General features: G+C 44.0%; 1 protein-coding gene across 4 annotated transcripts in view; it reads right to left on the bottom strand.

The window, feature by feature from the left end:
- Positions 1–27,643, bottom strand: part of GRB10 (growth factor receptor bound protein 10) — a 155,449-nt gene that overhangs the window by 99,721 nt on the left and 28,085 nt on the right. For all 4 annotated transcript variants that reach the window (XM_054991190.1, XM_054991192.1, XM_054991191.1 and 1 more), the window contains exon 2: positions 18,308–18,406. In XM_054991190.1, the coding sequence (XP_054847165.1) occupies positions 18,308–18,358 (51 nt within the window). In that variant the 5' untranslated portion in view covers positions 18,359–18,406. The remainder of the gene's footprint in view (positions 1–18,307; positions 18,407–27,643) is intronic.

Below are 27,643 nucleotides of genomic sequence, written 5' to 3'. Positions count from 1 at the left end.
CTTCACTTTCTTTAGGGTGGATTTTGCTTTAATTTTTCCCTTCACACCCTCTGGGTAGTTAGCTGCCACCAGGAATATATAATTCCAAAATGTTTTATTTAAATTTTCCCTTTTGTAACGTGTTTGAGCGTCAGGCTCCTTCGTGGTTCTATGTGGCCCTGAGGATAGGAATGGGAGATAACTCTGGGATATAACAAAACAAAATAAAAGTTTATTTTTTAAGAAGCGTATTGGTTACATAAAAGTCATTCTTGGTTCTTCTAGTTGCTTCATCCAAACTCATTCACACAGATCTCTTGTAAGGCTTCACACACAGTTAGCCTCTTTCTCTAGGCTCTATATTTCCCTCACAGAGAACTCCTCAGGCAGCACACAGCTAGCCTGTTTTCTTTTCACTCTCAATCCTTTCTCTCTCAGGTGCACACACAGTTTGCCTGCTTCAAACAGAATGAATATATAGTCTCACAGACACATTCAGTTCAGGCTTCCACTCAGGTTGCCTTTCCCTCACAAATACATGAACACACTCAGGCTGCACACAGCTCGCCTCTCTTGCCCTAACTGAACCTTTTTCTCTCCCTCAGTAACTGAAAACCGCCTTCACTCCGCCCACTCTCTGTCATCAACCAATCATATCACTCACTCATCTCTCTCTTTCACCCCCACTCTTCACCTATCTCACCAAACATTTAAAGACGCATGCACCCATTTCTTGAAATCATTACACTCTCCCTCTTTGTTGGATATTTGTCAGGTGGTATGACTACTCCGCTCAATAAAAGAATGTTTGTGGATCAGGAAACTTAGCTTGAGATAAGAGCCTTCATTTATTCCAACTCCATGCTCAATGCTTCTTACCAGAGATGCCGTAAGAGTAAGGGTACCAGACAAAAGGTTTTCTGGCCCCAAACCTCCATAAAGACAATACTGAAAGTATATCCTCCTTGTCAACATTATCTATGCCTGCTAATCCTTCCTATAAATAGCTGTGGGGTGCCGATCACTGTAAGATGTTTCAAACTGATCAGTGTGGCTCAGGCAGGCAACTAACTTCTCTTCTAAAGCTTGGGAATAATAAATTTATAAGGAGGCAGGGCAACTTTAAGCAAACATTTCAGTCAAAAGAGAAAATATACGTGTATGTTTTATAAACAGAATCATAGCGCTGGGATCCCAAGGGCCATACAGTCCAACCCCTGCGCAATGCAGGAAAATCACAGCTACCCCCCCCCCACTCCCCCAGGGACCCCCTGCTCAGTGCCAAGAGGAAGGCAAAACCCTCCAGGGTCTGACTGCTGTCATTAGGTGGCACTGGGCATGGTCTCCCCCTTCCCTGCAAGTCAAAATGGCCAATCTGGTGTCCTTCCTGACTCCAAAGTGGTGACTGGCATTACCTGGGCACATAAGGACCATCTCAACTGTGATGATACACAAACCCCCATAATCACTGCCAAGCTACACATTAAACACACTGAATTTCATTCTACACATGTCGTCCCCCAGTTAAAACAGTGAATGTATTTCCTTCATCAAGTTCTCAACAGTCTGTCTTAAACTACTGCTGTCCCTGGCACGCGATTAGCTTCTCAGCTTCTTTTAATGGAAGACAGGCTCTGAAACCCACCACCCATTGCTGCCTTGCACACCTTGCTGACCAGAAGCCAAAACATGTGTGCAGAAGTTATGAGAAACTGTAAACACAAAAAGGGCTACCAAGTTTTTGGTAGTTCATATTTCACCGAGAAAGCCGCATTCGATTCAATTCGAAGGGCCAAAAGATGTGACAACTGGATATATGGTGAAAGACAACTGACCATTTCTCCTGCAGTAACTGCTGGACACTAGCGATCCACGGAGGGCCACATATAAAATGAAGCATTGTGCCCCCTAACAACCCTCTGCTATAAAAACCACCTCTTCTGTTTCTTTGAATGCCACCCCTCAACCCCAGGCACTTTGCTCTTTAGAAAGGCCTTCTGTTAACGCCTCATTCCATCAGGTCTTCTGCATGCTCATGCTAAAAGCCCCTCCCACATTGCTGAACATTGTTCAGAGATCTAAAAAAGAGCATCTCACCCTGAAATTGCACCTTGAGCACAGGAGGGAAACACTAGAGAAAACTGATTTATATACAATACTCCCATTGGTTTCTTTGCAGCGAATGCAACACATTGCAGTAACATTCAGTCCTCAGCTCAAGAACCTTCCGATAACCTGTTCAAAACTACCCTTGATGGTCAAAGCTTCTGCTGTTGAGACATATGCACACTGGTGCAAACATAAATGTTGGTCTCCAAGGTGCCATAGTAGAATGGGGATTAGAGGTGGACACGAACTGAAATACGAACCAAAGTTCATCACAAACCGGGCTGGTTCGTGGTTCACAAACCGGTAGTTCGTTGGAGGGTATTTCTGATGAACTGTAACAGTTTTTAGGGCTTTTTTTCAGTTCATCACTGCAGACAGCCTAGCACCAATCAATCAGTTTCCTAGGCAACAGGGGGCGGGCTTTCTGCAGACCTTTTGCTGACCCGGAAGTGACGTATTCACAAACCTAACAAACCGGTTTGTGACCCGGGCAATTTCATGCCGGTTCGTGGTTCGTGAAATGCGATGAACCACAAACTGCAACGAACCGCCGTTTTCCTGGTTTGTGCCCATCTCTTGTGGGGATTCAACTCTGGGTCCCCCAGATCCTAGTTCTACCAATCTCCACAAAGACACAAGAACGTAAGCACAAACCCTGCTGGATCAGACCGGCAGCCCATGTCATCCAGCACCATGTTTTATACAGCAGCCAACCAACTGCCCTCAAGGCCAACTAACAGGGCACAGAGACGAAGGGTTTCCCCAATGATTGCCTCCCAGCACTTACACCTATGGAATGTAGAGATTCTCTTTAAACGCCATAGACAGTGGACATTGATGGAGGTCGCTTCCACAAATCTGTCTAATCTCCTTTGAAAGCCATCTATGCTTAGGGTCATCATAATGTGAATTACGCAATTTGTTCAGTAAAGAAATAATTTTTAAATTAATTTTAAAGATTCAAAGAAAACTCTCATTGACACAAAGAAACCACACACACTGGACCATCTACTTGACTATACACAGAGTCGAGGGTCACTTTCATCCCAAATTTCTACTGTTCTCCAGACTATCAGAAAAACGTACATCTAAAATAGTAACCAAATGAGATAAAACTACAATTTCTCTCCAAGGCTGATTCCGCACACGTTGGATAATGCACTTTCAATGCACTTTATCAATCGTTTGAGGTGGATTTTTTGTTCCGCACACGAAAAAATCTATTCCAAATGATCTATAAAGAGGATTGGAAGTGCATTATCCAACGTGTGCAGAATCTCTCCAGAACTCCCCAAGGGGAGGAGGAGAAGAGACCTAAGAGCAGTCTGCAGTGAACTGGCATCCTCCCCTGTTGGCAAGCTGGCCCTTCCCCATTGCCAGTCTCCTCTGAAAAATCACAAGGAGTACTTAATTTTCTACTCCACTGCTGCCTGAACAATGAAATAAGCAACAGCTCATTTTGAATTTTCGTTCCCTCCCCCTCAACCCAGATTTACTGACACACTTGAAACAAAGGAAATTGCTGCAATGCTTTGGAAAAAGTACATTCCAACACTTCTGTGGAAGCAACGACAATAGTTCCTTTAATACCGTATGAGCACACCAAAACACTAGGCTGCATTAAGATTCCTCCAAGATCAAAAGGCTCCTGTAATTACCAGCATGTTATTGAGAGAACATTTGCTTGTGTGCCAGTAGTTACAAGGGGACCACAGCACAAGGGATAACCAACTACAGCCTTCCTCCTCTCCCCAAAGAAATGCCAATGGCAAGCGGAGACATTTTCATATATTCTGCCTTCTTTCTACATGCTCCATTCTAACACTGGTTTACACGCTTTTCGTTACCCAGAACAGTCCTTGACAAGATATATCAGAAGAAAGTGTGTAATTCGTACTGACGGGTCTGTTACCCTTTGATTTTCTAAGATCCTCCCTGCAAAAGCAACCTGTTCTTACCTCCACTGTACCTACATCTCTACATACTGCTGGCTTCCTGCAACCACGGTTTGCAAACTTCCTGTTTGCCCTCAACAATACTTGCTCACCCCACGTGAATGCCCCCCCACACACCTATGTTAAGCCTACTTTGGCGTTACATGTCCCCAAATCTAATTATGGTTGCTTGAAAGCACACTACAAAGCCAAGACTGGATGCAGAATTGCAAAATACGGTTACAACAGATTCTGGCTAGGTCAGTCATGGTTAGCATCTGCACATAACAAGGCAAAACTGTATTAAAACTCCAGCAGTGGGAAAGTGAGGAGGAAGATTTCCTCATTCCAGAGACTGGCCCCTGGTTTGCAGAGAACCAGCGTTTCGGACAGTCAAAGCCAAAGAGAAAAACATGTGGTGTGATTTGTCCTTTAGCTCTTAGCCCACTGTTCTGAAAATCCATCTACATGCCTAGGATCACTAAGCCATACTAACATCCTTGACTGCAGGAGGGGAGCTCGGTCCCACAAAATGTAAGGGCTTTTAATGCATTAACTTTGGGGCTGGTAAAAGTAAGTTGCTAGATTCTTTTGATGTTGGAATACGCCTTTCCCTTTATATCTCCACAATAAAAGGGTCTAGAAACGTTCGTTTAACGACTGCTTTGAATCCAAGAAACTTGATATAAAATTGTTATAATGTGTCTAACAATATTTTATTGCCTTTTAAAGAAGCTAAAAGGGGTCTAGTCGCGCAAGGAGAAGCGGTCACTGCCAGGTGATGGAGGAAATTAGGGAAGCCCTATTGCTACTATGCTGTTATCAGCGATCCAAGCAGCAACGGGGAAAATACACAAGCCTGTCTCCATACTAGGGGGGGGGGGGCGGCTAAGTATTATGGGTGGAGCAGCCATGAAGAAAGTTTAGCTTAAAAGAAACCTCTCAGGAATAAGACTCCATTTTAAGAAGTTCATTCTAAGCACAAGGAGACAGAAACATGTTATAGTTGGCTAGTAATTGTATTTCTTTTGTGTTTTAAGTTCCGTATTTCCCTACCTTTAGGCCTTCTCCCGTAAGGCAGACCAGTGTCCCAACCTTCACGGATGAAAGCTGACAAAAGCTAGCCTCACGAGCTTTGTTTTAGGGGCTTCCGTATTTGAAGGAGAGCGCCTTCATCTCTCAGTCCAGTCCTAGGGAATCATGCAAATTCAGGCCTGCCTTTGTAAGAACTCGGAATATAGTACACAAGTCCCCAGTCTTTTTCACTACGGGGAAGCCCTAGTTGAATTTTGGCATTATTTAAAACCCACACTGTGACCAAGAACAGCTGCCGGCCAAGCTTCTTGGGCAATCTAATCGGTACATAGCTAAAGATGCTAAGGAAATAAGGTTGCTGAATCCAGCACTACACCCTCAGAAGATATCTACAATCATCTCCTGGGTCCTCGTTTGCCATTTGAGAAGCCCCGCGCTGACTACAGGGGCAAGCTGACCCTGTTGCTATCATCCTGTTTGTAATGGTTGGCGTCCTGACAAATTCAAAGCGGACAAAATATTTTCGAGTAGTCTGAAACCAAAGCTGGCAACTGCTAGACTGCAGCACTGAACAGGACAGAAATATTTCTCTGCCTCGGGAATATTTCTCCTAAAGTCGAATGGAGAAGCCCGTTGTGTTAAAGAAACATGCACACAGCTGTTCTTCAGAGGATGCCACAAAATGTATCAGCCCTCAAAGCGGCACTGGGTATTGTGGAGCAGGGGCAGTCTTAAGCGATTCTGGAGCCAGGGCAAAAGTCCAGGATGGGGCCTCAGGATCACTGCCACCTACTGCTGAGGTCACGTCAGGGGCAACCTGTGCCCAGTACAAGGTGGGCGAGGGCTACCGCTGCCACCAGAAGCCAACAGCCTGAGCTCCAAATGGGGCAAGCGCAAGGGAGCAGGGCTGTGGGTGGTTGCGGCCCCTCAAGCTTCCTGTTGCCCGTTGGCTAAGACTGCCCGTGTTCTGGAGCACTTGCTCATGCGGGTAACTTCTGGTTTTACAAAGCAGGAATTAGGGTTGCCAAGTCCCCTTACCCCTCTGGGAAGGAGGTGGGCGACCTGGCATTTACATTCCTCCTGCCCGTGCATGCGCCCCCATCCCGCGTGATGACATCCCTTCCAGGAAGTGAAATCATCACGCAGGCCATATACCACCCTGGGAGCGCTCCTGTGCTCTGCAGGGGGCCAAATCTGGCCCGAATTGGGTCCAATTTGGGTTGCTGCAGAGCACGGGAGCACTGCTGGGGTGGCACAAAGGGCCTTGCAGTGATCCTGCACTCTGCAGCGACTCGATTCACCCCAAATCAGGCCTGAATCGGACTGCTGCAGAGTGAAGGAGTGTTCCACGCCACTTGGGAGCATGCCCCAGGAGGTGCGTTCCCCTGCATTTCCCCCTGCTAGCCAGGTAAGCAGGGGTGGGAGCAGGGGATCCACCACCCCCCGCGGGGGACTGGCAACCCTAGCAGGAAGAGACAACGAGCTTCTACTAAAGGAAATGCATCCCAAGTAAGGCAGCTTGTTGTTGTATTGCTCCAGGCCAAAGTTACATCAAAAAAGAAAATGTCGACAATACGGAAACCACAGCTGCTGCATAGTTTAAAGTTACTGGACATCATGACAATAAGAAACTTTACAAACCATCCCCAGTCTTGAAAGTTAGTTTCTCACCTTTATATATTCTAGCAATCAGCGGTAAATTTTTCCATTGGACTGCACACCCAAAAGGCTAGCTCACACACTGGTGAAAAGGGCCTAGATAAGGTACGCATGGTGAAGATCGCTGACTTGCACATACAACGCAACTGTTTGTATCTTAGACCCTGACTCTAATGTTACTCTAGTACAGGGGTTCCCAGCAAGGCGCCTGTGGGCACCATGAAGCCCGTTGACACCTTTCCTAGTGCCCACCAAGTGTTTTTAGGAAGTGGGCAGGGCCAGATGAGGTTTTTGCCCAGCGGGGCTTCTGATTGGCTATGCAATTTTTTTTAAAAAGTCACTCCAGCAACAGATGCCACTACAGCACAAAGCTCCTCACTGTGTTACCGTGTGTGCAAGGAAATTTTTTTAAACAATATGTTCGTTTTAAAAAGTACTTTCTTAAGCAGCCCTTCTACCTGTAAAGTCAAAGAGTTACAATGAAGAGTTTATCCATAAACTCACTCCATGACATCTTGCGGTTGGCTTTGCCTCCTGCAGGAGCCATTTTGTTGTTGTGCCCACCGGTCCATGTCAGAATTCCAAAGGAGTCCGCGGGCTCAAAAAAGGTTGGGGACCCCATTCTAGTACTTCCAGGGCTTTTTTTCTGGGAAAAGAGGTGGTGGAACTCAGTGGTGGAACTCAGGACTGCACAATGATGTCACTTTGGGTCAGCTGGAACAAGGGGGGAGTTTTTAAAATCACCCTTGGCGAAAATAGTCACATGGCCGGTGGCCCCACCCCCTGATCTCCAGACAGAGGGGAGTTTAGATTGCCCTCCATGCCGCTTGGCGTGGAGGGCAATCTAAACTCCCCTCTGTCTGGAGATCAGGGGGTGGGGCCACCGGCCATGTAACCATTTTCAAGAGCTGCCGGAACTCCATTCCACCGCGTTCCCGCTGAAAAAAAGCCCTGAGTACTTCGATGCTCACCCCCATATTCTGCATTCAAACCACACCCTGAACTCTCAGACTCTTTCTCATGGAGGACAGCCAAGTCAACAGTTGCCAGCACCTTTTCCTAATGAACTACACACCCTTTTGTTTTTATTTCTGAGCTGCAACACAGCAGAAAGTTTTCTGGTACTCCTCCAACTTAAGCAATTGCCCTACATCCAGGCACACAGAAAACTAGTACATCACAGGACAGAAGAGTTCTAGTTTACTGATGGGAGTGGGGGAACAGACATCTCACAACAGATTTTAAATGTTTCCATCTTGTTCAAACTAACACTCTGAAGTCCAAAACCTCATACACTTTCTTCTCTAATATCTTTGTAAGCATCTCACAGTGTTCTGCCACCGGAAGTAATACATGTAATGCAAAAGTTATGTTCAGTGTAGGTTAGGTAGACAAGGGAATACAGAAACTAGGCACCGAATAAGCAGAATCCCACTGCAACGCTAAGTGTATGCTTTTAAAGTAACATGACGGCCAGAAGTGCCATACAAACAGTAGCAGATTCCAATCTTTCCTCTGTCACAACTGCTCTCGACCGTCTTTTGTAAATTACTGTCTCTGCCTCTGTGCTGCAGTACGTGGACTTACAGGGCTCTTGTAAGGATCAGTGCAATGTGTTAATTCTCATTACTACATGGTTACTATTAGGTGTAAATAAGAAATTCAGGGTGCAGGGGATGCCAGAATCAGGCCTGTTGAGAAGCAAAATTATTTCCTTGATAGGTCTGTTCTACTTTTAAGAGCAGCACTATTCCAATATCATAAACGTACAATTTACAGAGAACTCATTTTCTTTTAATAAGACCAACAAGTGGGGAGGCCCACAACTTACGGGGGGACATCTCATTCTTCCCTTCCCCGCCATGTCCTCTTTCCCTTTGCCCCTTTCCTGCCCCCCCCCCCATAGCCTATCCCCCTTTTTCCTGTTTCCTTCTCTCCTTCTCACCCACTTCACCTCCCCCCCCCCCCCGGCAGCCTCTCCTGTATGGCCCCGTTGTGTGGTGCTGGTTGAGCCAGGCTCAGTTGCATAGTAAAACATCTGCAAGGACTTGTGTGTGTTTGTGTAGGGTACTTCACTTCTCTCTGTATCCGTTTCCCCACACTCACAGATCCAGAGGAGTTAGTTATGTTAGTCTATAGCAGCAAAATAGTAAAGAGTCCTGATGCATCTGACGAAGAGAGCTGTGGTTCTCAACAGCTTATGCTACAATAAAGTCAGCTAGTCTTAAAGGTGCTACTGGACTCTTTACTATTTTCCCCACACTATTTCCTCTTTCCCTTCTCCTAGCAAGCTTTCCCCATGTCCTTCTCTCTTTCAAACCCACTAAACAACTTATCTTTTACCAGGGCTTTTTTTCTGGGAAAACAGGTGGTGGAACTCAGTAGGTTGCCCTTGGAGAAAATGGTCACATGGCCGGTGGCCCTGCCCCCTGAGCTCCAGACAGAGGGGAGTTGAGATTGTCCTCCACGCCATGCGGTGCGGAGGGCAATCTCAACTCCCCTCTGTCTGGAGATCAGGGGGCAGGGCCACCAGCCATGTGACCATTTTCAAGATGTTCCGGAACTCCGTTCCACCGCGTTCCCCCTGAAAAAAGCCCTGTCTTTTACCTGTCCCCAATCCTAATCCATTTGCATACTGCCTTTCTCCACAACGGGATCACAAAGCAGCTTACATCATTCTTCTTGCCTCTATATTATCCTCGCAACAACCTTTTTTAAAAAAAAGTTTTAAAATGATTTTATTTAAAAGAAAAAACAGAGTGGACAATAATATAGTAACAATAATAACCGTAAACCATGCAAGATTTTATCTTGTTATGAAGAGTAAACAACAAAAGAATGATAAACTGTGCATAGAGTAATACAAACAAAATGAAGATCGGTTACATGAAAATAAAGAGCAAAAGGTGTAATGCACGACTACGACTATTCTCCCCATCTCATTTCTTGCATATGTTCAGCATTTTCTATTCAGCATTCTGAAATTTTGACTTTACAATTAATCCACTTTGACAGTAGACATTCTTCGTTTTTCTTAATTTCTGCTACTCAGCATTTTCTATTAAACATTCTAAAATACTGACTTTAGAATTAATCAACTTCAATAGTAGGGATTTTTAGTTTTATCCTCACAACAACCCTGAGAGGTAGGTAAGGCTACGAGTATGTGACTGGATCAAAGTCCCCCCCCCCTGTGAATTTCCACAGCAGAGTGGTGATTCGCACCTGGATCTCCCAGATCTGAAACTCTAACCTCTATACTACACTAGCTTGGGGTGGGTGGGGAGTGCTGTTGAAGAGGAGCAAGCAGAAGGTAAGGGGGCCTGGCAACACTACACTGTGGTACTAAGTCATCAGGTGGTTGCTTCTGGGCCTGGGCCCAATAAGTTCTCCCTCAAAGGCCCAAACAGCCCTGGAAAGGGCCCTGCCTCCCCCCCCCTGTGCCTTTTACTGACTGAAACCAAGCCTGGAATACCATTATGGTTGCTTAGCAACAGCCACTGAGGGCATCTGATTCTTAAAAATACAGGGACTCCTTTTATTATTTTGATTTTTTTAAACTTTTTTTTTTTAAGATTTCAGATTTTTCTGCAAACCTGCGGCATTTTTCAGGTGCACGGGAAGATCTGTCCTGTTCATTCATGGTTCCAACAGATCAGGGCCACTTGGCTATTAGTATATAAGATAACTATACTTATATACCACTCTTCTAGACAGATTAGTGCCCCACCCAGACCCACAACTGGAACTGGGCTGCAGAGTTTAATAAGCCCAAACTTACTAAAGCCAATGCAGGTGTTCTCCCAAAAAAGTGGCAATGGGGGAGGCAGTTCTCTAAAACTCAACACAGACTTGCCCAACTGTTAATAGGGTTGCCAACTCTGGGTTCAAAAATTCTTGGAGATTTGGGGAGCGGGGAGCCTGGGGTGGGGGTGGGGGGTGGGATGAAGAGAGGCCTCAGCAGACTACAATAAATGGGGATCTCAGTGGCACGTAATTCACGGAATCCCCCCTCCAAAGCATCCATTTTGTCTTGGGGAACGGATGTCTGTACTCTGGAGAACACTTGTAAATCCACATCTCCAGGCTCCACCTGGAGGATGGCAACTGTACTAACTGTGCATTGTGCAGAATGAGTTGTAAAAAGCTCCACAGGGCAGTTTCTGACATATTAGTGCAAGTTACAATCCTGATACCAGGGCTTTTACATCTTTTAATATCTGGATCCAAGCTGATAAAAAAGCATTTATCCTTCCCCCTCTCCCCGCCTCTCTCTCTCTCTCTCACACACACACACACACACAAACACACACAGGCAGCCTAGAATCCCCTCTTACTTCATGCCCAGGCATTATTTCCCCCTTTACATTCCTTACCATTTGCTTCTTCCACCTCACAGGACACAGAGATAATCTAACACAAAACCAAGAGAGTAAATGTGTTTGTGTGTGAGCAGAGGATAGACGTGAACTTTGAACCTTCTCCAAGTGTAATAATTTTATGATGAATTCTTACACTGGAATAAAAGTCACAGATTATATCAATAGAACCTGAAAACCCTCATTTCCTCCTTAACTGAATAAAGGGTTCAAGTGGACTGTACATGATTACTGCTGTGTCTCCCTATTGTATAAGAATCGGAATGCGCACATTGTAAGTCATCCCTTTTTTCTGAGAAGTTCTGGGACGCCGGGCTGAACTTCCAGGAACACAAGATAAGCCCTGCCAATTCTCACTGCCGGATTTTTTTTAGCCAGAGTCAGAATTTTGGAAAGGTCTCCTGAAAAACACCAGAGAAAAAGAGGCGCTTTTTTTTTTAAATCTCCACAAGATTAGAGATAAAATTTCCAAGGGAATGCTTTTGAACAGAGAACAGATTAAATGCAAGTTCCTGGACCAAAAAAGCAGAGCTACTAGGAAAAGCAGCACATTTTAGGCACACAACTATTAGTCAACAACCCTCTTAGAATGGAGATCCAGCATCCAACATCCTGCTTCTCAGTAATGAAAATCTAAAAATTTTCCAAGACACTGACTAGACTCTCTGACTACTTGGCATTGGCATTTTCATTATTTCTTAGCTCATTTTAAAAGGTGTCATAACTAGGACACTTAAATAATCAGCTAAAACAAAGGTGAACACAGGGCTTTTTTTCTGCAGGAACACGGTGGAACGGAGTTCCGGAACCTCTTGAAAATGGTCACATGGCTGGTGGCCCCGCCCCCTGATCTCCAGGCAGAGGGGAGTTGAGACTGCCCTCCGCACTGCGGAGGGCAATCTAAACTCCCCTCTGTCTGGAGATCAGGGGGCGGGGCCGCCAGCCATGTGACCATTTTTTCCGAGGGCAACCCACTGAGTTCCACCACATCTTTTCCCAGAAAAAAAGCCCTGGGTGAACATAAACATATGTTAGAGGAGGTCAATTTATGAGGTATCTTCTTTAATAGAACAAAGGCAACTCTGTATTAAAATGGTCACAGGTGACAAACTAGAAGCCTACAGACTAAATCTCTACCCAAATAATCCTGTTTATCGTAAGTGATGCGTTAAATCATTTCCTTATCAGTGAAATTGTAAGCAAAGAAAGTACATTTTAATACGAAGCTCTGCCCATAGTTACTTGAAGACTACTACAGCTCCTGTGTCATGGAAATATGGATTTGAGCACATTATATTTAAAGATACACATGTATTTTAGTGAATTCTGTATGAACTTTAGTGTAATTTTTTTCTAGCTTTTCTACACAGGGGCTCCTTCATCTTTGACTGCCAATTAAAAATAGTGGACAGTATCAGATGAATGATCTCTAATTTTTAGAATGGACAAATGATAATCTAGTCACTTAAATTTTCCTGTCATCTTTACTGATTTATATCTCTTACCTTGCAGCTGGACATAGTGTCACTTTTTTGGCTAGGTAGAACATCACAATTGAAAATATGAATGATTAATTAAATTTCAAACTAATCATAGTTTATCTATGCCAGGGCTTTTTTTCAGCTGGAACGCGGTAGAATGGAGTTCCGGAACCTCTTGAAAATGGTCACATGGCTGGTGGCCCCGCCCCCTGATCTCCAGACAGAGGGGAGTTTAGATTGCCCTCCGCGCCGCACAGAGGGCAATCTAAACTCCCTTCTGTCTGGAAATCAGGGGCAGGGCCACCAGCAGGGTGGATTTGATTTAAATCAAACTGATTTAAATCACGATTTAAATCATGATTTAAATCACTAGTCATTAAGGCTTGATTTAAATCATAGTTTTCTACATAAAGACTAATTCTTGCTGGTATAACTTTAATATGCAAGTAGATGCCTGCCTTACCGATAGGTAAAGGAACTTCATTAAAGTATTCCCAAGCTGGGTCTCTTGTACGGCCTGCTGCAATTATAGGTTTTTTCCTCCAAGGAAAGAATGTGATAAACCTCAGGTCATACACACAAAAGATCCAAAGACTTGTGCAGTATTGCGCTCAAAAAGTTTCACTTCCATTTTGTACTGCTTGCCCCTCCCTCCTCACACTTAGTTTCTTCTTGTGCAGATCTATTCCACTCCAAACAATCAGAAAAATATTGTTTCTATTCACTGAACTTCTTGAAACTTAGCACTGGAGGGGTTGATTCTGTCTTCATAGGTTTGTAGAACAATAGGATTAAGGTCTTTTTCTCAACTCTGTTCATGTTATAACATTTTTGCTGTGAAGAAGAGGCATGTGATCTCTGCTGAGCTGACACAAATTCAGTTTTGAGAACTGCAAAACCAAGCATCTGTGATAATATCTTGTAGGCAGAGAAACTGCCCAATAATATTACAAAAACCTCTGGAAGAGCATGACATTGTGAATGGATTAATGGAATTTATTTACCAAAAAATTTAAACATATACAGCCTTATTCTACATAATTAAAAACTAATCTTTATTTCATGATGGAATAAACTTTGGATGGTAATATATTTTCCTCAAAAAGCATTTTATTTTTAAAAAATCCAATTTAAATCAAAAAAATCCAATTTAAATCAAAAAAATCCTATTTTTATTTATTTATTTTTTAAAAAATCGTTGATTTTTATCCACCCTGGCCACCAGCCATGTGACCATTTTCGCCAAGGGCGATTTAAACTTTTAAAAACTCCCCCCTTGTTCCAGCTGATCCAAAGTGATGTCATTGGCCCTGGGAGCATGCGTGCACTTTGCACACGCACATGTGGTATGAGGGGCACCACCTCCCGCCAAGAGTTGCCCCCTGTGCTGGCAACCCACTGAGTTCCACCACCTCTTTTCCCAGAAAAAAAGCCCTGATCTATGCTATCACATGAAAAAGATCTTCGATTTCTGCTTAAGATAACATACAAAAGTACTAACTCAGATAGCAGATCAGGGTTTGGGCTGAAAGAAATCTCATGAACATCTAGGTGAGGAACTTACTCTTGTAATGTATGTTATGGGAACTTCAATGCATTCCATAGTAAATCTGATTGATTTAAACTTAGATTTAATTGAGAGACGTCAGGAGTCTTAATTCTTGTTGCTTTTATCTGTTCCATCTTTGTAGGTTTTATCTTAATGAGCATTTATATTTTGATATCTTGCTTTATTAAAAAGACTTAGAGTTTATTTTAATAAAAAGAAATTATTAAACTCTTAAGAGGAGTCTCTGTGTCTTGGTGGGGAGAGCACTACAAATAGAACCCTATAAATTATTTTGTACTGACAAACCATTTCTCTAAAAGGAGCGAAAGCTGTTTTCAGCTCTCACTTCAAGGTCTAAACACTGCTTAGATTTTAAGATAAAATTGTTAATCTGAACAGATGGAAGCCTTAAAGAGATGCGGATAAACATTCCGTTACACCCGACCACCTGAAAGCAGTTGCCACTGCTCAAACCACAATCGGGCAAAGAGTGCCGAAATCCACTGTACACCACTAAGTGTACAGAGATGGCATTTAAACGCAAAATTCCTTTGACAACATCCATTCCATAAATTATTTCTGAACTCTTTCTTCCACGGTCTATATTCTGGGATTTAGGGATTCCTTCTTTATTCCCCCAAGAGAAATGCCAACAGAAACAAAGGGGAAGTCTGCACAATCAAAGGAATAGACCATGCATTTGATTTAGGGCTGTGCCTAGACTAGCCCTTGTTTCTTATAACTCACCCCCACATGTATGGGTACATGCACTCCAGGCATTTCGGAAGGACTGGACAGGCTGAACAGCCTCCACTCCCGGCGCAGGAGGCGGGTTTTGATTGTTTCATTTTCCTAGAAAATGCTACCATTTAAAGCTATCATAAGCTATTTCTTCTCTTCCTTGCTTTCTTCCCCCTGCTGAAACATCCTGAAGCTGCTTTCAGTCCTGTCAAGAGTAACTTAGAGATGACAGAAGCACACCCTTAGTTTCAAAAAAGGGTAACTGACGGTATTGTCTAAAGCCTCAGCACACCACACGGAATTAACAGCCCAGATTCTGGATCGCGGTTGCCATTCAAGGCTCCCTGGGGTTCCATTCACGTTCACTGTTATACAGTACTCGGCATGTGTCCCCCCCCCCACCTCATCTTCTTCCCACATGGAATGGGGGGGGCATCCACTTCTGCAAAAATCTTTGTGCAGTTTCACAGTTAATGCAGTTAGGATGTGGGAGGGAAAGGAGGTGAAGTTGACTATCTAAAGGGGAGGATTAAAAAAAGATTCTTCCACGGAGCAAGATGGGTTAGTTGTAAATCATTCCCAAAAGACAAGCATTATTATAATTGCAAATGTTCGACGCCGGATTATTCGCTCACAGCGATCACTAAAAACCAACTGCTGGCACAGAGGTTTAGGCCCAGGTGCCAACTTCAAGTTTTTAAAAACTCTCACTTAATCCCAAACTATCAGAAGAATTGTAAAATATTCATATATAAAAACAGACAATCATTCCTCCTAAAATGCTGCATTTTTTCCCTCTCCATACTACAGAGATTTATTATCACATAACCAGGGGTGATTTCGTAGAAAAAGAGCTGGAGGAACTCATTAGCATAACTCATTAGCATATGCCATGCCCCTTGACATCACTGGAAGTGTGTCATTAGTATAACTGATTTGCATATGCCATACCCCCTGACCTCACCTATCCTGGCTGTTCTGGACCCAATCCTGGCCATTCAGGGCTGAAATTGGGCCCAAAATGGCAAAAAGGGGCTGAATATGGCAGAAAAGGGACTCAAAATAGTCAGGATCAGGCTTCTGCTGAGTGAGAGAGTGATCCACCACCCATCAGAAGCCTGATTCGGGCCATTTCGGCCCCAATCCAGGGCGAAACGGGCCCAAAATGGCTGAGAGTCAGGTGGGCGGGGCCACCTGTCATGTGACCTCTTTGGGGAACTGCCGAAACTGCGTTCCTGTGTGTTCCTCCTCGAAATGAGACCTGCACATAACTACTATATTTGTAATCTCAAGGAATTTCCCAGCCCTACAACCAACCCACCCACCATGAATGCAAAGTAAACCCTCATAAAACTGTCATATCTTTGGGCGGGTGTGCAGATAGAGTTCCAGGTTGCCTCACTGGTCCAAGGAAAAATCCGACAAATGACAAAATCCATGTACCTTTATTAAGGTCAACCAGTACAACGCAAAATACAGTATGCAAGCTTTTGAGTTCTCTAGAGGTCTTTCTCAGACTGGACGTCAAACACAAGTGGGAGAAGGAAGTAGAACGGAGGAAAAAAGATGTTTCAAGCCATGACTTTGAGGCCAGTTGTCTGCTCCTATTTGGAAAGGGTTCCCCCCCCCCTTTTTTTTGGCTAGGAGAGCAGGTCACAAAAGAACTAGCAGGTGGGCTACAAGCTGTGTAGGCATGAAACGGGCTCTGGTCTTAGGGCGTGTGACACGTCAAGAAAATGACAAAAGGTCAACACAGGTCACTGCAAATCCTGCAATCAGTGTAAATGACTCCACACAACCACCTCTATACCTTTAGAACGACCCAGCGGGGGGGCGGGGGGGGAATGGTCCATCAGTCTCAAGTCACAGGCTGAGGCCACAATGATTTATTTAAAAATACAACAACAAAACCAAAGTGGTTTAGCACTTCAAAGAATAACCACCTTAACTGAAAACAGCTTTTTATCTAAAATGGGCCACCTTACGGAGACATAAATCCAGGAGACAGATCCTGCAGCTAACCAGGAAGCCAGCTTTGCTCAAATATACACTTAGGGAATATTACATTATTTACCTGAAAGAGGACTTTCCCCCTACTTGTTCCATCAAGAGACAGGTGAGAAGGGCCATCTTAAATGTGTATACAAGTATTATACATAAACAACACCTTGTAACTTGGAAGTGGGGGGGTCCCTCCATGGAGTAGTCTTATATTCAGGGTCATCACATCACCCAATATTAGCCATACCATCTTGGGCTCAGGCACTCGCTCATCATCTACTATGACATATGGTACTGCTCACACAAGGCTGACAGAAGACTTACCCAGAGGGGGGTGCTTCACCAAAAACTTGACATCATCAGCAATGCACTGACATAATTCCCTCTGTGCCCAGAACGGACAGCGCATCACTGGAGACATTGTAGCATTTAAGCAAAACTTTATGGTTTTGCCCAAATGCCATGGCCCGCCCCCCTAGACTGGAGTAACTCTTCTTAGGATTGCATTGTAAGAGGTTTCACACTCTCTCCCCCTCTGGGTTGAACGAGGTCTTGGGATTTTTTCATCTCATTATAAATGCTAACTTAGCAAAATCTGGGTGTATCCAAATCGTTACAGGTGTTTATAACAGCAACAACATTCTATTTATATACCGCTGTTCAGGACAACACAATGCCACAGAGCAGTTTTCAAAGTGTGTTATTATTATCTCCATATCAATCGCCCTGTGAGGTGGGTGTGGCTGAGAGAGCTCTGAGAGAGCTGTGACTGACCCAAGGTCACCCAGCTGGCTTCAAGTGGAGGAGTGGGGAATCAAACCCGGTTCTCCAGATTAGAGTCTCGCTGCTCCTAACCACTACATCAAACTGGCTTAACTAGCTTACCTAGTCTCTGGATTTGAAGTTTACATAATTACATTCCACACAATTCTTCTTACATTTCATAGCCCCTGAACCATATTATTTGTGAGATAGGAGCCATTCACTGGATCTGAACAAGCAAAATCTAGTCCACAAAAGCTTGTGCTGGAATCAAGTTCTGTCGGGTTTGAAGGTGTCACAACAAGATTCCTATTTATTTGTGCTGCAAATAAACCATCCTAAATTAACTTAAAGCCACCTTGTGAAAACCTTTCTTATGAGCGGAACTACTAGGGATTTGGGTGTGTGTGTCACAATTCAGTCTTTGAAGCTACCAACAACTTCACACACATCTAACCTTCACTTACATTGGAAGATACAGGGACAATGGAACGACAAGCAACATCAACTATGAACTATTCATTTGATAAGTATTTAATGTGAGCACTCAATTGTGTGGAAACACAAGCGCGTAGCCCAGATTAACAACCAGGCACACTGCTCAATGAGTGGATCCAAGTCCACAACCACAGTAAAAATGACACACATTTTAAAGATATCTTTGAGGTTGTAACTTACTATCCGGTAAGGATGGTGCAAAAAGGAGTCCGGGCAGCCAGCTAAAGCCATTTGTGCCTTTGGGGTTTCTTCAAAATGGCATCTACTGCTCTGCCGCACCTGAAAAGTAATAACAAAAGACAGTGAGAAAAACCATACAGGAATTGTTTCCACACCTGTTAGCACAGCAGGCTATTTGATGAATAAAGAACTGAGAAACAGGGAAAGAACAGCACTTGTACAGTCTTGCCGGTCACAATCTTACTGTACTACTGAAAAGCCAACAGACAAATTGGCAGCATTCAAGTTCTCAGAAGCTCCCTTTATTGAGTACCCAAGCCTTGTTGTTAAAGTCAACTAGAATGACTATCCTATAAAACTTTTCAGTAGAACACCCACGTGCACACGCGTACACACTTACATAAGTCACTCGTGGCAAAATCAACCACCGTATGAAAAAGCAAACTTCTTCCCCCTTTAACACTCTATGTTCTTGATTGCTCAGAGGAGAATTTTTTACTTGACATTGTGGCTGTTCATAACCCTGTTTTATGCACCGAGGTGGAAGCCTGAGCGCATACTGCTGCCTAACCCACCTCATCCAAGCATCTCTCTCACTTTACAAGGAGCCCACGCATACGGGAAGAAAGCACCAGTTCTCTTAACAGTGGGAAATACTTTATTGGGCACACATCGTGTAAACAGGATTATTTGGCAGTACACCACACATCACGTGACATTCATTAGCTACCAGCATTAAAAAAAATTCCCAGTAGCAAATACTCTATCAGGGAGATGAGCAACTCTAAGAAGCTCTATTTAGCTGCTAAGGAACAAGCTTGTTTCTCTATTAGTGAAAAAATCAATTTCTGAACTATTTATTATGGCACAGAAGAATACATTTCAGTTTCTTTGACATGGCTCTAAACTGAAGAAGTTTATCAAGTATGGTGGTGGGAGGATTACTTGGGCCTCTCAAGCCACAGATGCTTTGTATTTACAGAGTTACACTTAGAAGATCTTTAAATAACATAACTGTGACATGTTTCCTGGAGGATTTACACCACCCCACAGGATTTTTCTGCTGTTCACAATTTCCTGCCTACCCATCTGTGCCAGAGGATGAGGGGATAGAATCGGAGCCTGGATATAAACCCACCCAAGCATAGATTGATGATTGAGGCATAACAAGGTAAACCGGCAGGCATAAAGTAGGGTTTTTTTTCATTTTAATTCGAAAAGAAAAAACAATAGAAAGTATATAAAAGAAACAGAATATATAACAGCACACTTAAAAACGACAAAATATTACTCCTCTCCATCTCCTCAGTTACTTACACTCAAGATACTGTACACAACATTTTATATTTGACATGTACTCCACATTTTATATTCAAGATTTTTGAAATATTAATTTTATAATTAACATATATACTGCCCTTCAGGACAACTAAAAGTAGTTTGCTTTTAAGAAACATACAGATGAGGAAAATATTAACATGTGACCAGGAGTTGTGGGACGTTATGTTTTACGCTGTACATGCTTAAGAAAAACATTCTCTTGGGCAGTTTGTAATATAAACACTGTACTTTAGTACAATTTAGTTATGTGCTACAACAAGCAAATGTTATTGGCTTCCTGTAAATAGGGTTGACATCCTACCGGGGGGGGGGGGGGGGCAGTGAATAAGTAGGGTAGCCAGGTACCTTTAGCTTGCTGGTCTCTTCACATGCATGCAAAGTGTGCACGCTCCCAGCAGCTGTGATGAAGTGACACGCAAAAAAAAAAAACAAGTCTCCCACTACTAATTAATCCAAAATATCAATCCTATTATTGTGCAAAGTGCGTTCAAAAATACATTCAAAAGTGCATTTAATAAATAGAATAAATACAATAAATAATTTAAGTACAATGGTAAAGAGATACAATACATACAATAATACATCATCCTTATCCAGTAACATCCGTGAATCTAATATTTACAAAAGCTTCATCTCATCTCGAGCCAGTGGCTTCCACAGCAAGTCAGTCCAAATTCATTCAAATATTAGTCCCAGTTCATTCAAATTGCACATAAGTAATCTGGTTCTCTTTATTTCTTAAACTTAGTCCGTGGAACACCGCTGAAGGCACCACCCAAAGGCTCTGCCCAACAAACCGCTAGCTGTGTTTGTTTCACTCCTTAGAGCTTTTCATACATGCCCCACGGAAATGTCATCCGTCAAATAGTGTGTAGTGAATGTACATTTATTGAATGTACTTTTGAATGTATTTCTGAATACACTTTGCACTTTTGCACAATAACAGGATTGATATTTTGGATTAATTAGTAGTGGGAGACTTGTATTTTTTGTGTGTAGCGTTTTCTCCCAGAGGAGCGTCCCCGTTTTGAGACTTCTGGAAGTGATGTCATCTTGCTCCTGGGAGTTGTGATGATGTCACTTCTAGAAGTGATATCATCGTGCCTGCTGGGAGTGCACACAGACCGAGGAGGTTTTTTGCCTCCTGGCCCCATTTCCCAGGGCCTTTCCCCGCATGCTGGACAGGTGAATGGCAGCGGGGGGCAGAGGCTGGGACTGGGGCATCCCCACCCCCACTGGGAGACTGGCAGCTCTAGTGAATAAGTTCCCACCCCAAGCTCCAGGCCCTGCAGGGCTTCTTTTCTCCAGTGGCAGCAAGGGGCAGGGGCAGTGAGCAACACTTCATGTTTTCATTTCCTGTTTGTACCCGGAAATGATATCAGAACACTTTAGAAATTCATACATCTCTGCAGCAAAAATACAAAGACAAGAGAAGTCCTGGAATCATGATGTCACTTCCAAGAACAAAGTGGAAATAATGGTACAACACCTTATGTCATCCGGTGACGTTACTCCCTGCACCCCAAGGGTCCCGCTGGTTGCCAGAATTAAGATAGCAATCTCTAAAGACCTCAGTATTCTCAAACAGGGAAACTTAACCAAGATCTGATGTCTCCATAGATCTTAAACCTACACTCTTGTTAAACTAACCCTTCTTTTCCCACATACTACTTCTAACCTCTGACTCTCAACCCTCAAAACTGAATTCTGGGATTAATCTCTCCCTGTTCCCAATGGCTGGTCCTAAGCGCTGCTCTCACTGGCTCCCTAGTTATACTTCTGTGCTCTGCACGTTCCAACAATATATTATGACTTAAATACATCATCTTCTACCCACAAGGAAGAACTTCATGTCCTTGAAGCAGCCCCTGCCAAATATATCATTCGTCACAAGTGACACTGAACTTAAAATATAAAATATTGCTAAAAAAGAGTACAACATTTCTGAGAAAACCTCAGCCAGCTGTGTCGAGTGCCATCCACACTTCCACCCAAGTGTGAAAAACTTCAACGCTAGGCTCTTCCTAAAGCACAAACTGCACACACACCCTGAGCCCTGGCGAAATACGAATGCTTCAAGAACACCACACACCTCATTTTTGTAACAGTTTGATATGCCTGCAGAGATGCTGATAAAAACTGAACATCTGATTAAATGCCACTTGCCATTACAAAGCATTTTTAATAGGGATTAATTATAGAATATGCTGAGAAGCACAGGGAAATCACACACAGATTCTTCGGCGCAACGCATTACTTGCATGCCCCACAAGCAATTAAAATATTTCCTACCTATATATCTAATTCGAACATAGCCTCATAAAGCAGATTTTAAAAACAGGGACTTTGAACAATCAGGGAGAGATTTTTCTAGAGACCTCAAAGTTCACAAAAAAATCCCAAATGTTAAAAAAGTGGTATGAGGATAACACACACACACACCCCCAAACAGTGAATCCTGACAGAAATCTTGCAAAAATCAGTCTGTACTGCAGGGCTGCCTAGCAACAGAGGAAGTAGCGCTTGGGCCAGGGCAATCCCAGCAGGACAAGTTGTTGGGGGGAAAGCAGGAGCCGCAGTATCTGAGAGAGGAAGACAAGGTGGAAAAAGGCTGAGAGAGAGAGAAGTGGATACAATTTGCCTCCCTGGCGAGTCCTGTGGCTTGTATTCGTTCCAATAATTTATAAGTTAGAAATATTTTCGAAAAGATGAAGCCAAAAAACAGACAAAGCTTGCTTTTTTTGTTTTTAAGGTGGTTGCAACAATTAAAATTCAAGATGCAGAATTTATGCTACCCTATTTCAAACCAGACCCAAACCCTTGTTTTGCCAAGGTACTAAAGGAGCTGTTCACACACAGGGTTGCCAGCCTCCAGGTGGTGGCTGGAGAGCTCCTGGCATTGCAACTGAACTCCAGACACAAAGATCAGTTCACCTGGAGCAAATGGCTGCTTTGGAGGGTAGACTCTACAGAATTATATCATGCTGGAGTCCTTCCCCTCCCGACACCTTGCCTTCTCCAGGTTTCACCCCCGAAATCTCCAGGAATTTATCAACTTGAAGCTGGCACCCCTGTTCACGCATGTATGTTCATCTCATGACTGAGTGCCACAGCCAGAGACTGAAGACAAGACAGAACTTCCACGCAGCCTTGGGCAGTCATTACTTGAGGTATTCCCCACGTTCCTCAGCAAGCCACTGAACAAACAAGATGCTACTAAGTGTATAAGCCTGGTCATATGGCTGCAAACTTAGGCAGGAACTGAGAGCAGAACCACAAGTGACAAAAGGCACAGGTTGGACACTTGTCAGCTTCCCTCAAGTTTTGATGGGAAATGTAGGCATCCTGGTCTCGCAGCTTGGCTCTCTGACTGCTGTCCAATGGACTTTTCAACTGTCACTTGTCCAACATTTCTGCCAAGCTGCCTACATTTCCCATCAAAACTTGAGGGAAGCTGACAAGTGTCCAACCTGTGCCTTTTGTCGCTTGTAGTTACGCTCTGAAGCAGCAATGCCACAATGCCCAAAGTTGACTATTACAGCAAGAAAGAGCATATAAATTTAGGGCCACCAGCCGCCGCAGCCACCCACTACCACTTCGGAAATGTCGGCTACATCACTACATCGCTTCCAGGTTTTCCCCAGAAGTTACACAGCAGCACAGCCAACATCGCGTGCACACGCGCGTGCACGCACGCACACGCGCGCGCGCGCGCACACACACACACACACTCCATCCCTCCTGCAGGTTGCTAGGCAAGATTTGTTTATTCAGAGTTGGTGGTACGTTAACTGTAGAAGACCTAAAGGCAAGATCATGGTGGTACCACCATTAGATCCAGATGACTAACCCCTATGGCTTTTCCTCAGACTTAACAAACTCAGCAATTTAAACACAAAAAACACTTGAAGCTTCAAGAAAATTTTTATGGGGATCTGCTGAGCACCATCAGTTTTATCTTGTCTAATATCCTGCACAGACTCAACTGATAACAGTTCTGAATTCATCATCCCTCACAGCTGTTGCAAAAACAATGTAGTGTCTGGCCGGATTTGGGAAAGGCATCGACAGGGAAAGGGAAGAAACCGGGGGTTGGGATGCGGAGAAGAAAAAAATCAAAGTTACAGAAGTTTTTGGCCAGATGTGGAAGTTCCTTAGAAGGAACTTGCAGCATTAGCCACTGAATTAGAGCCAAGCTACAAGTGACGCCTGACACGAGTTGGACACATATCAATTTCCCTCAAGTTTTGATGGAAAGTGTAGGCCTCCTGGTCTCGCAGCTTGGCTCTCCGTAAAAGCCCATTTAATTGAAGTTTGCAGAGCGGGCTTGAATGGGGACCAATTGGAGCGTTGCCACCTCCCCCTCCCCGGGCCCAGCCCTCGCAGATCGACGCGGCTTCAGGCCGCAGGCTGGCCTGGCTGCGTGTGTGCCCGGGCCGGAGCATCGCTGCCTCTTTCCCCCCGCCCGCCCAGCCCTATCCATCTCCCAATGCACGTCATCCACCGGGGTGACTAAGGCCATTTTAGTCCCATGACCAGGCCTGAAACCAGATGGGTACAGATTCAAACAATCTGCTTCATTCAGGAGTCCCTGAAGTTGCCAAGCCACCACTTGTTCAATCACCTTCTTTAAGAACTGTGCATTTGAGACTGGCTGGTAGCCATTCAACTCTTCTGGGTCTAGAGTAGATTTCTTTAGGAGTGGATGCGCACCACTGCCCGCTTCAAGGCAGGAGTGACCATCCGCTCTTTCAGGGCGATATTTATTGTATCCAGTCCACCAGCACCCCACCTCTTGAAGATTTAAGCAGGAGGCAAGGGTCCAGTAAGTCTCAAACTTTTAAGAATCCCGTCTGCATCTTCACACTGGACAAGGTGAAAGGTCAACAGACCATGCAAGTGGCTCTTATGTCTACCCAACTGCTAGGAAGGCAAATGTTATGGGCTGAAGCTTTTAAAGTTCCTAGACAGGAAGAGAATGCAACAGCAGAACTGTACCAGCAAAAGTACATGTGAAAACACCCATCACCCACTGGACGAATCTTGGGATTAAATTCCGCTTGTAATGAAATCATAAGAAAACCATCACCTCTGAATCAACAAATGGCAAGCATTTAAGAAACAGAAGCAGCACAGAAAACAAGGAGTTAAAAAGCTAAATATTATTCCTTGTATAGGAAGCCATTTGGTACTAGAGCTATGGATACCAAGGGTCCGTTCTTGGCAATGGCAATCATTGTTGAGTTGATTCATTTAGTTAAACATCAATTTGTCACATCTAAACAGATGGTAGGAATTGCATCAGACATTATGAAAAACAATAATAATTTTCCTGTTGCAAGAAGCCAAGATATTGTGCTGGCCTCATAGGGAAAGCTGTATTTCCTCCATTAAGAATCATGGCAGCGCTGGATGCTCGCTTGGTCAAATCGGAAGCAAAGCTCATAACCAGGCTTATCCCTGATATTTTTATAAAGCTGAAAACGAAGCCTCTTTACTCTCTTTCATAGCAGAAATAAGGAAAAAATGCAGACAGTGTTACATCCAGTAAGAACTCATCTGCCAACAGAAAAGTGGCTGACACTTAAATATTGCTTTTAAAGTGAAAGCAACTTTAAACGTTCATTAAGGTTCTTGTAGATTTTTGCCGATTGGCATTGACTTTTACAGTGAGTGCATCTGCACTAAACTCAGCGATCAGGTGAAGAAATGCAAGATCCAGCAGGATTCACTTCCAAAGAACACCAACCAGTTTCTTCATTGTTAGAAGCTACCCGCTCCCCCTCAAGGTGCTGGGCTTTTGCTGCTCCATTATCCACTGGTAGATGTTGCAATTTTGGCAATCAAGCCATTCGGGTTATTTCCTGGAGAGAGTAGGAGCCTCAGCAGGGTATAAACGCCACACAGCCCACCCTCCAAAGCAGGCGTTTTCTCCAGGAGGAACTGATCTCTAGTTGGGATATCAGAAGCAATTCCAGGAGATTACCAGATCCAGCCTGGAGGTTGGCACCTTCCAAGATACATAAGGAGTGCTTATGGTATATGCGATCCTCCTCCCTATATGCACAATTGCTATTTTGTGTGTATAGGGCAAAACACATTTTCCAGCATTTCCAGAAATTCAGATTTATTGACAGTACATAGTCGCATCATGCCGGAAAATATGTACATTGTTCTGTTCCCACAAAACAGCAACCATGTGGGAGGATCAAGTCTATCCTTAAGTGTGATTTCGGTGCCAAGAGTGTAACATCTGAAAAGGACTAACACTGGATTTTGATCAGGGTCAAAGCCCCATACAGCCACGAATTAAACCCTCCTAGGGAGCTAGTTTACATCTCACCTTAACCTCCTTCTCAAAAGAATCTCTTGGAGAAAGGGAGGAGTTTAAAAAAGTGTATGTGTATAGTTTTAGTAGTTGTTTCTTCTCTACAAAGAGACTTGGGAAAGGGTAGATTTCAGACGCTGGATTAGGGATAGGGATCCCATTTCCCTGGTGGGGGCAGGGGATGCCCTGCTTTTAGCCTCCCCCCCCCCGCCACCACTCACCTGGCCGGCAGGGGAGAAAGGTACAGGAACAGGCCTCCTAGGCACCGTGCAACAACACCACTCTTGGGAGTAACATCATTGTGCTGCCATGAGAGCACATGCGTGCATTACAGCGGGCCAACTTAGGCCCCAAACATGCCGAATTGGGCCCATTTGAGGCCCAACCCAGCCCGTTGCGAAGTGCACACGTGCTCCTGCACTCGCGTAGTGACATCATCCAGAAGTGCTGTCACCGGAAGTGATGTCATTGCGAGGACGTGCAAGGGAGACAAACAATAGGTAAGCCCCTGGGGCAACACAACAGGTAAGCCCCAAATCCCCAGCCCCCTGTCAAGGCAGTAAGGGGACCCGGAAACCCTAGTTAGGGATCCAGGAATTCTCAGCACTCTCACCAAGCTACAATTCAAGATTTGAGGGAAAACACAACAGTTCTACCCAACAGCACAAATTAGTAACATTTGCTGTCCAGCTCTGCACCTTGAAAAGTACAGAAATATCTCAAAAACTTCCATACATCGTCTTTGGGGTTGAAGATCAGAATTTTTCTTTCAGTATCCATGTGTTTTAGTCACTGGTTACAAATCAGGGTTGCCAACTTTGCCGCTGAGCGGCACGGAGGGCAATCTAAACTCCCCTCTGTCTGGAGATCAGGGGGCGGGGCCACCACCCATGTGACCCTTTTCAAGAGGTTCCGGAACTCTGTTCCACCACGTTCCAGCTGAAAAAAAGCCCTGCATCCAGGAAAGGGCAAGAAATAAGAGCTAGGGGTTGGATCCAACCATCCACTAAGTAGCCTTCTTCCAATGGAAGAGCTACTTAAGTTGGAGGAAGGCTTCAAATTTGAACTAAATGGAAAGATGGGGTATAAATATTTTAACGAATAATCTTTGCTCGGTGGAGTGGCACCACAGTATTTGGATGCAAAGTTGAGCTTGGGAAAAGATAAGTTAACAAAATAAATCATGGGCTTGTCGATATTTAGGACTCTAGGCTTTTGGCAAGCAAAGAGTGTTTCTTTTTGTACTGACACGCTCTCTTGTGGTGCCAGATAAAGCCGTGCAAGTACAACACAGCAGCACATACAAAGTCTAATACATGCGAGCTAGCTGTCGGAAAGACTGAAGCACATACCGAGTGAGGCACTTCTTTAAGTATGGGAGCCTCGGGTTGTGAAAAGTTTTCTAAAAAGATAAGCAATATCTTGAACCAAACGAGCAAAAAAATTTATTCCAGCAGATTCTGCATAGGGAATTTTGTTTTTAGGATATACAAACTGACCTCATGGCAGAAGACTGAACACATGACATATTCATATGTAAGAACTGGAATATAATCACTGCCTAATGATCACTGGGAAACGATCACTGCCTCAAAAGGTCAACGGCTGACCAGTGAGCTAAGATCAGAAAAAAGCAATATAATAGTCAATAATACTAGCACCATTCA

The sequence above is a fragment of the Eublepharis macularius genome, chromosome 11 (assembly GCF_028583425.1).
Source record: "Eublepharis macularius isolate TG4126 chromosome 11, MPM_Emac_v1.0, whole genome shotgun sequence".
Lineage (NCBI taxonomy): Eukaryota > Metazoa > Chordata > Lepidosauria > Squamata > Eublepharidae > Eublepharis > Eublepharis macularius.
Note: the sequence above shows the minus strand (reverse complement) of the source record. Positions and strands in the feature narration are given on the sequence as shown.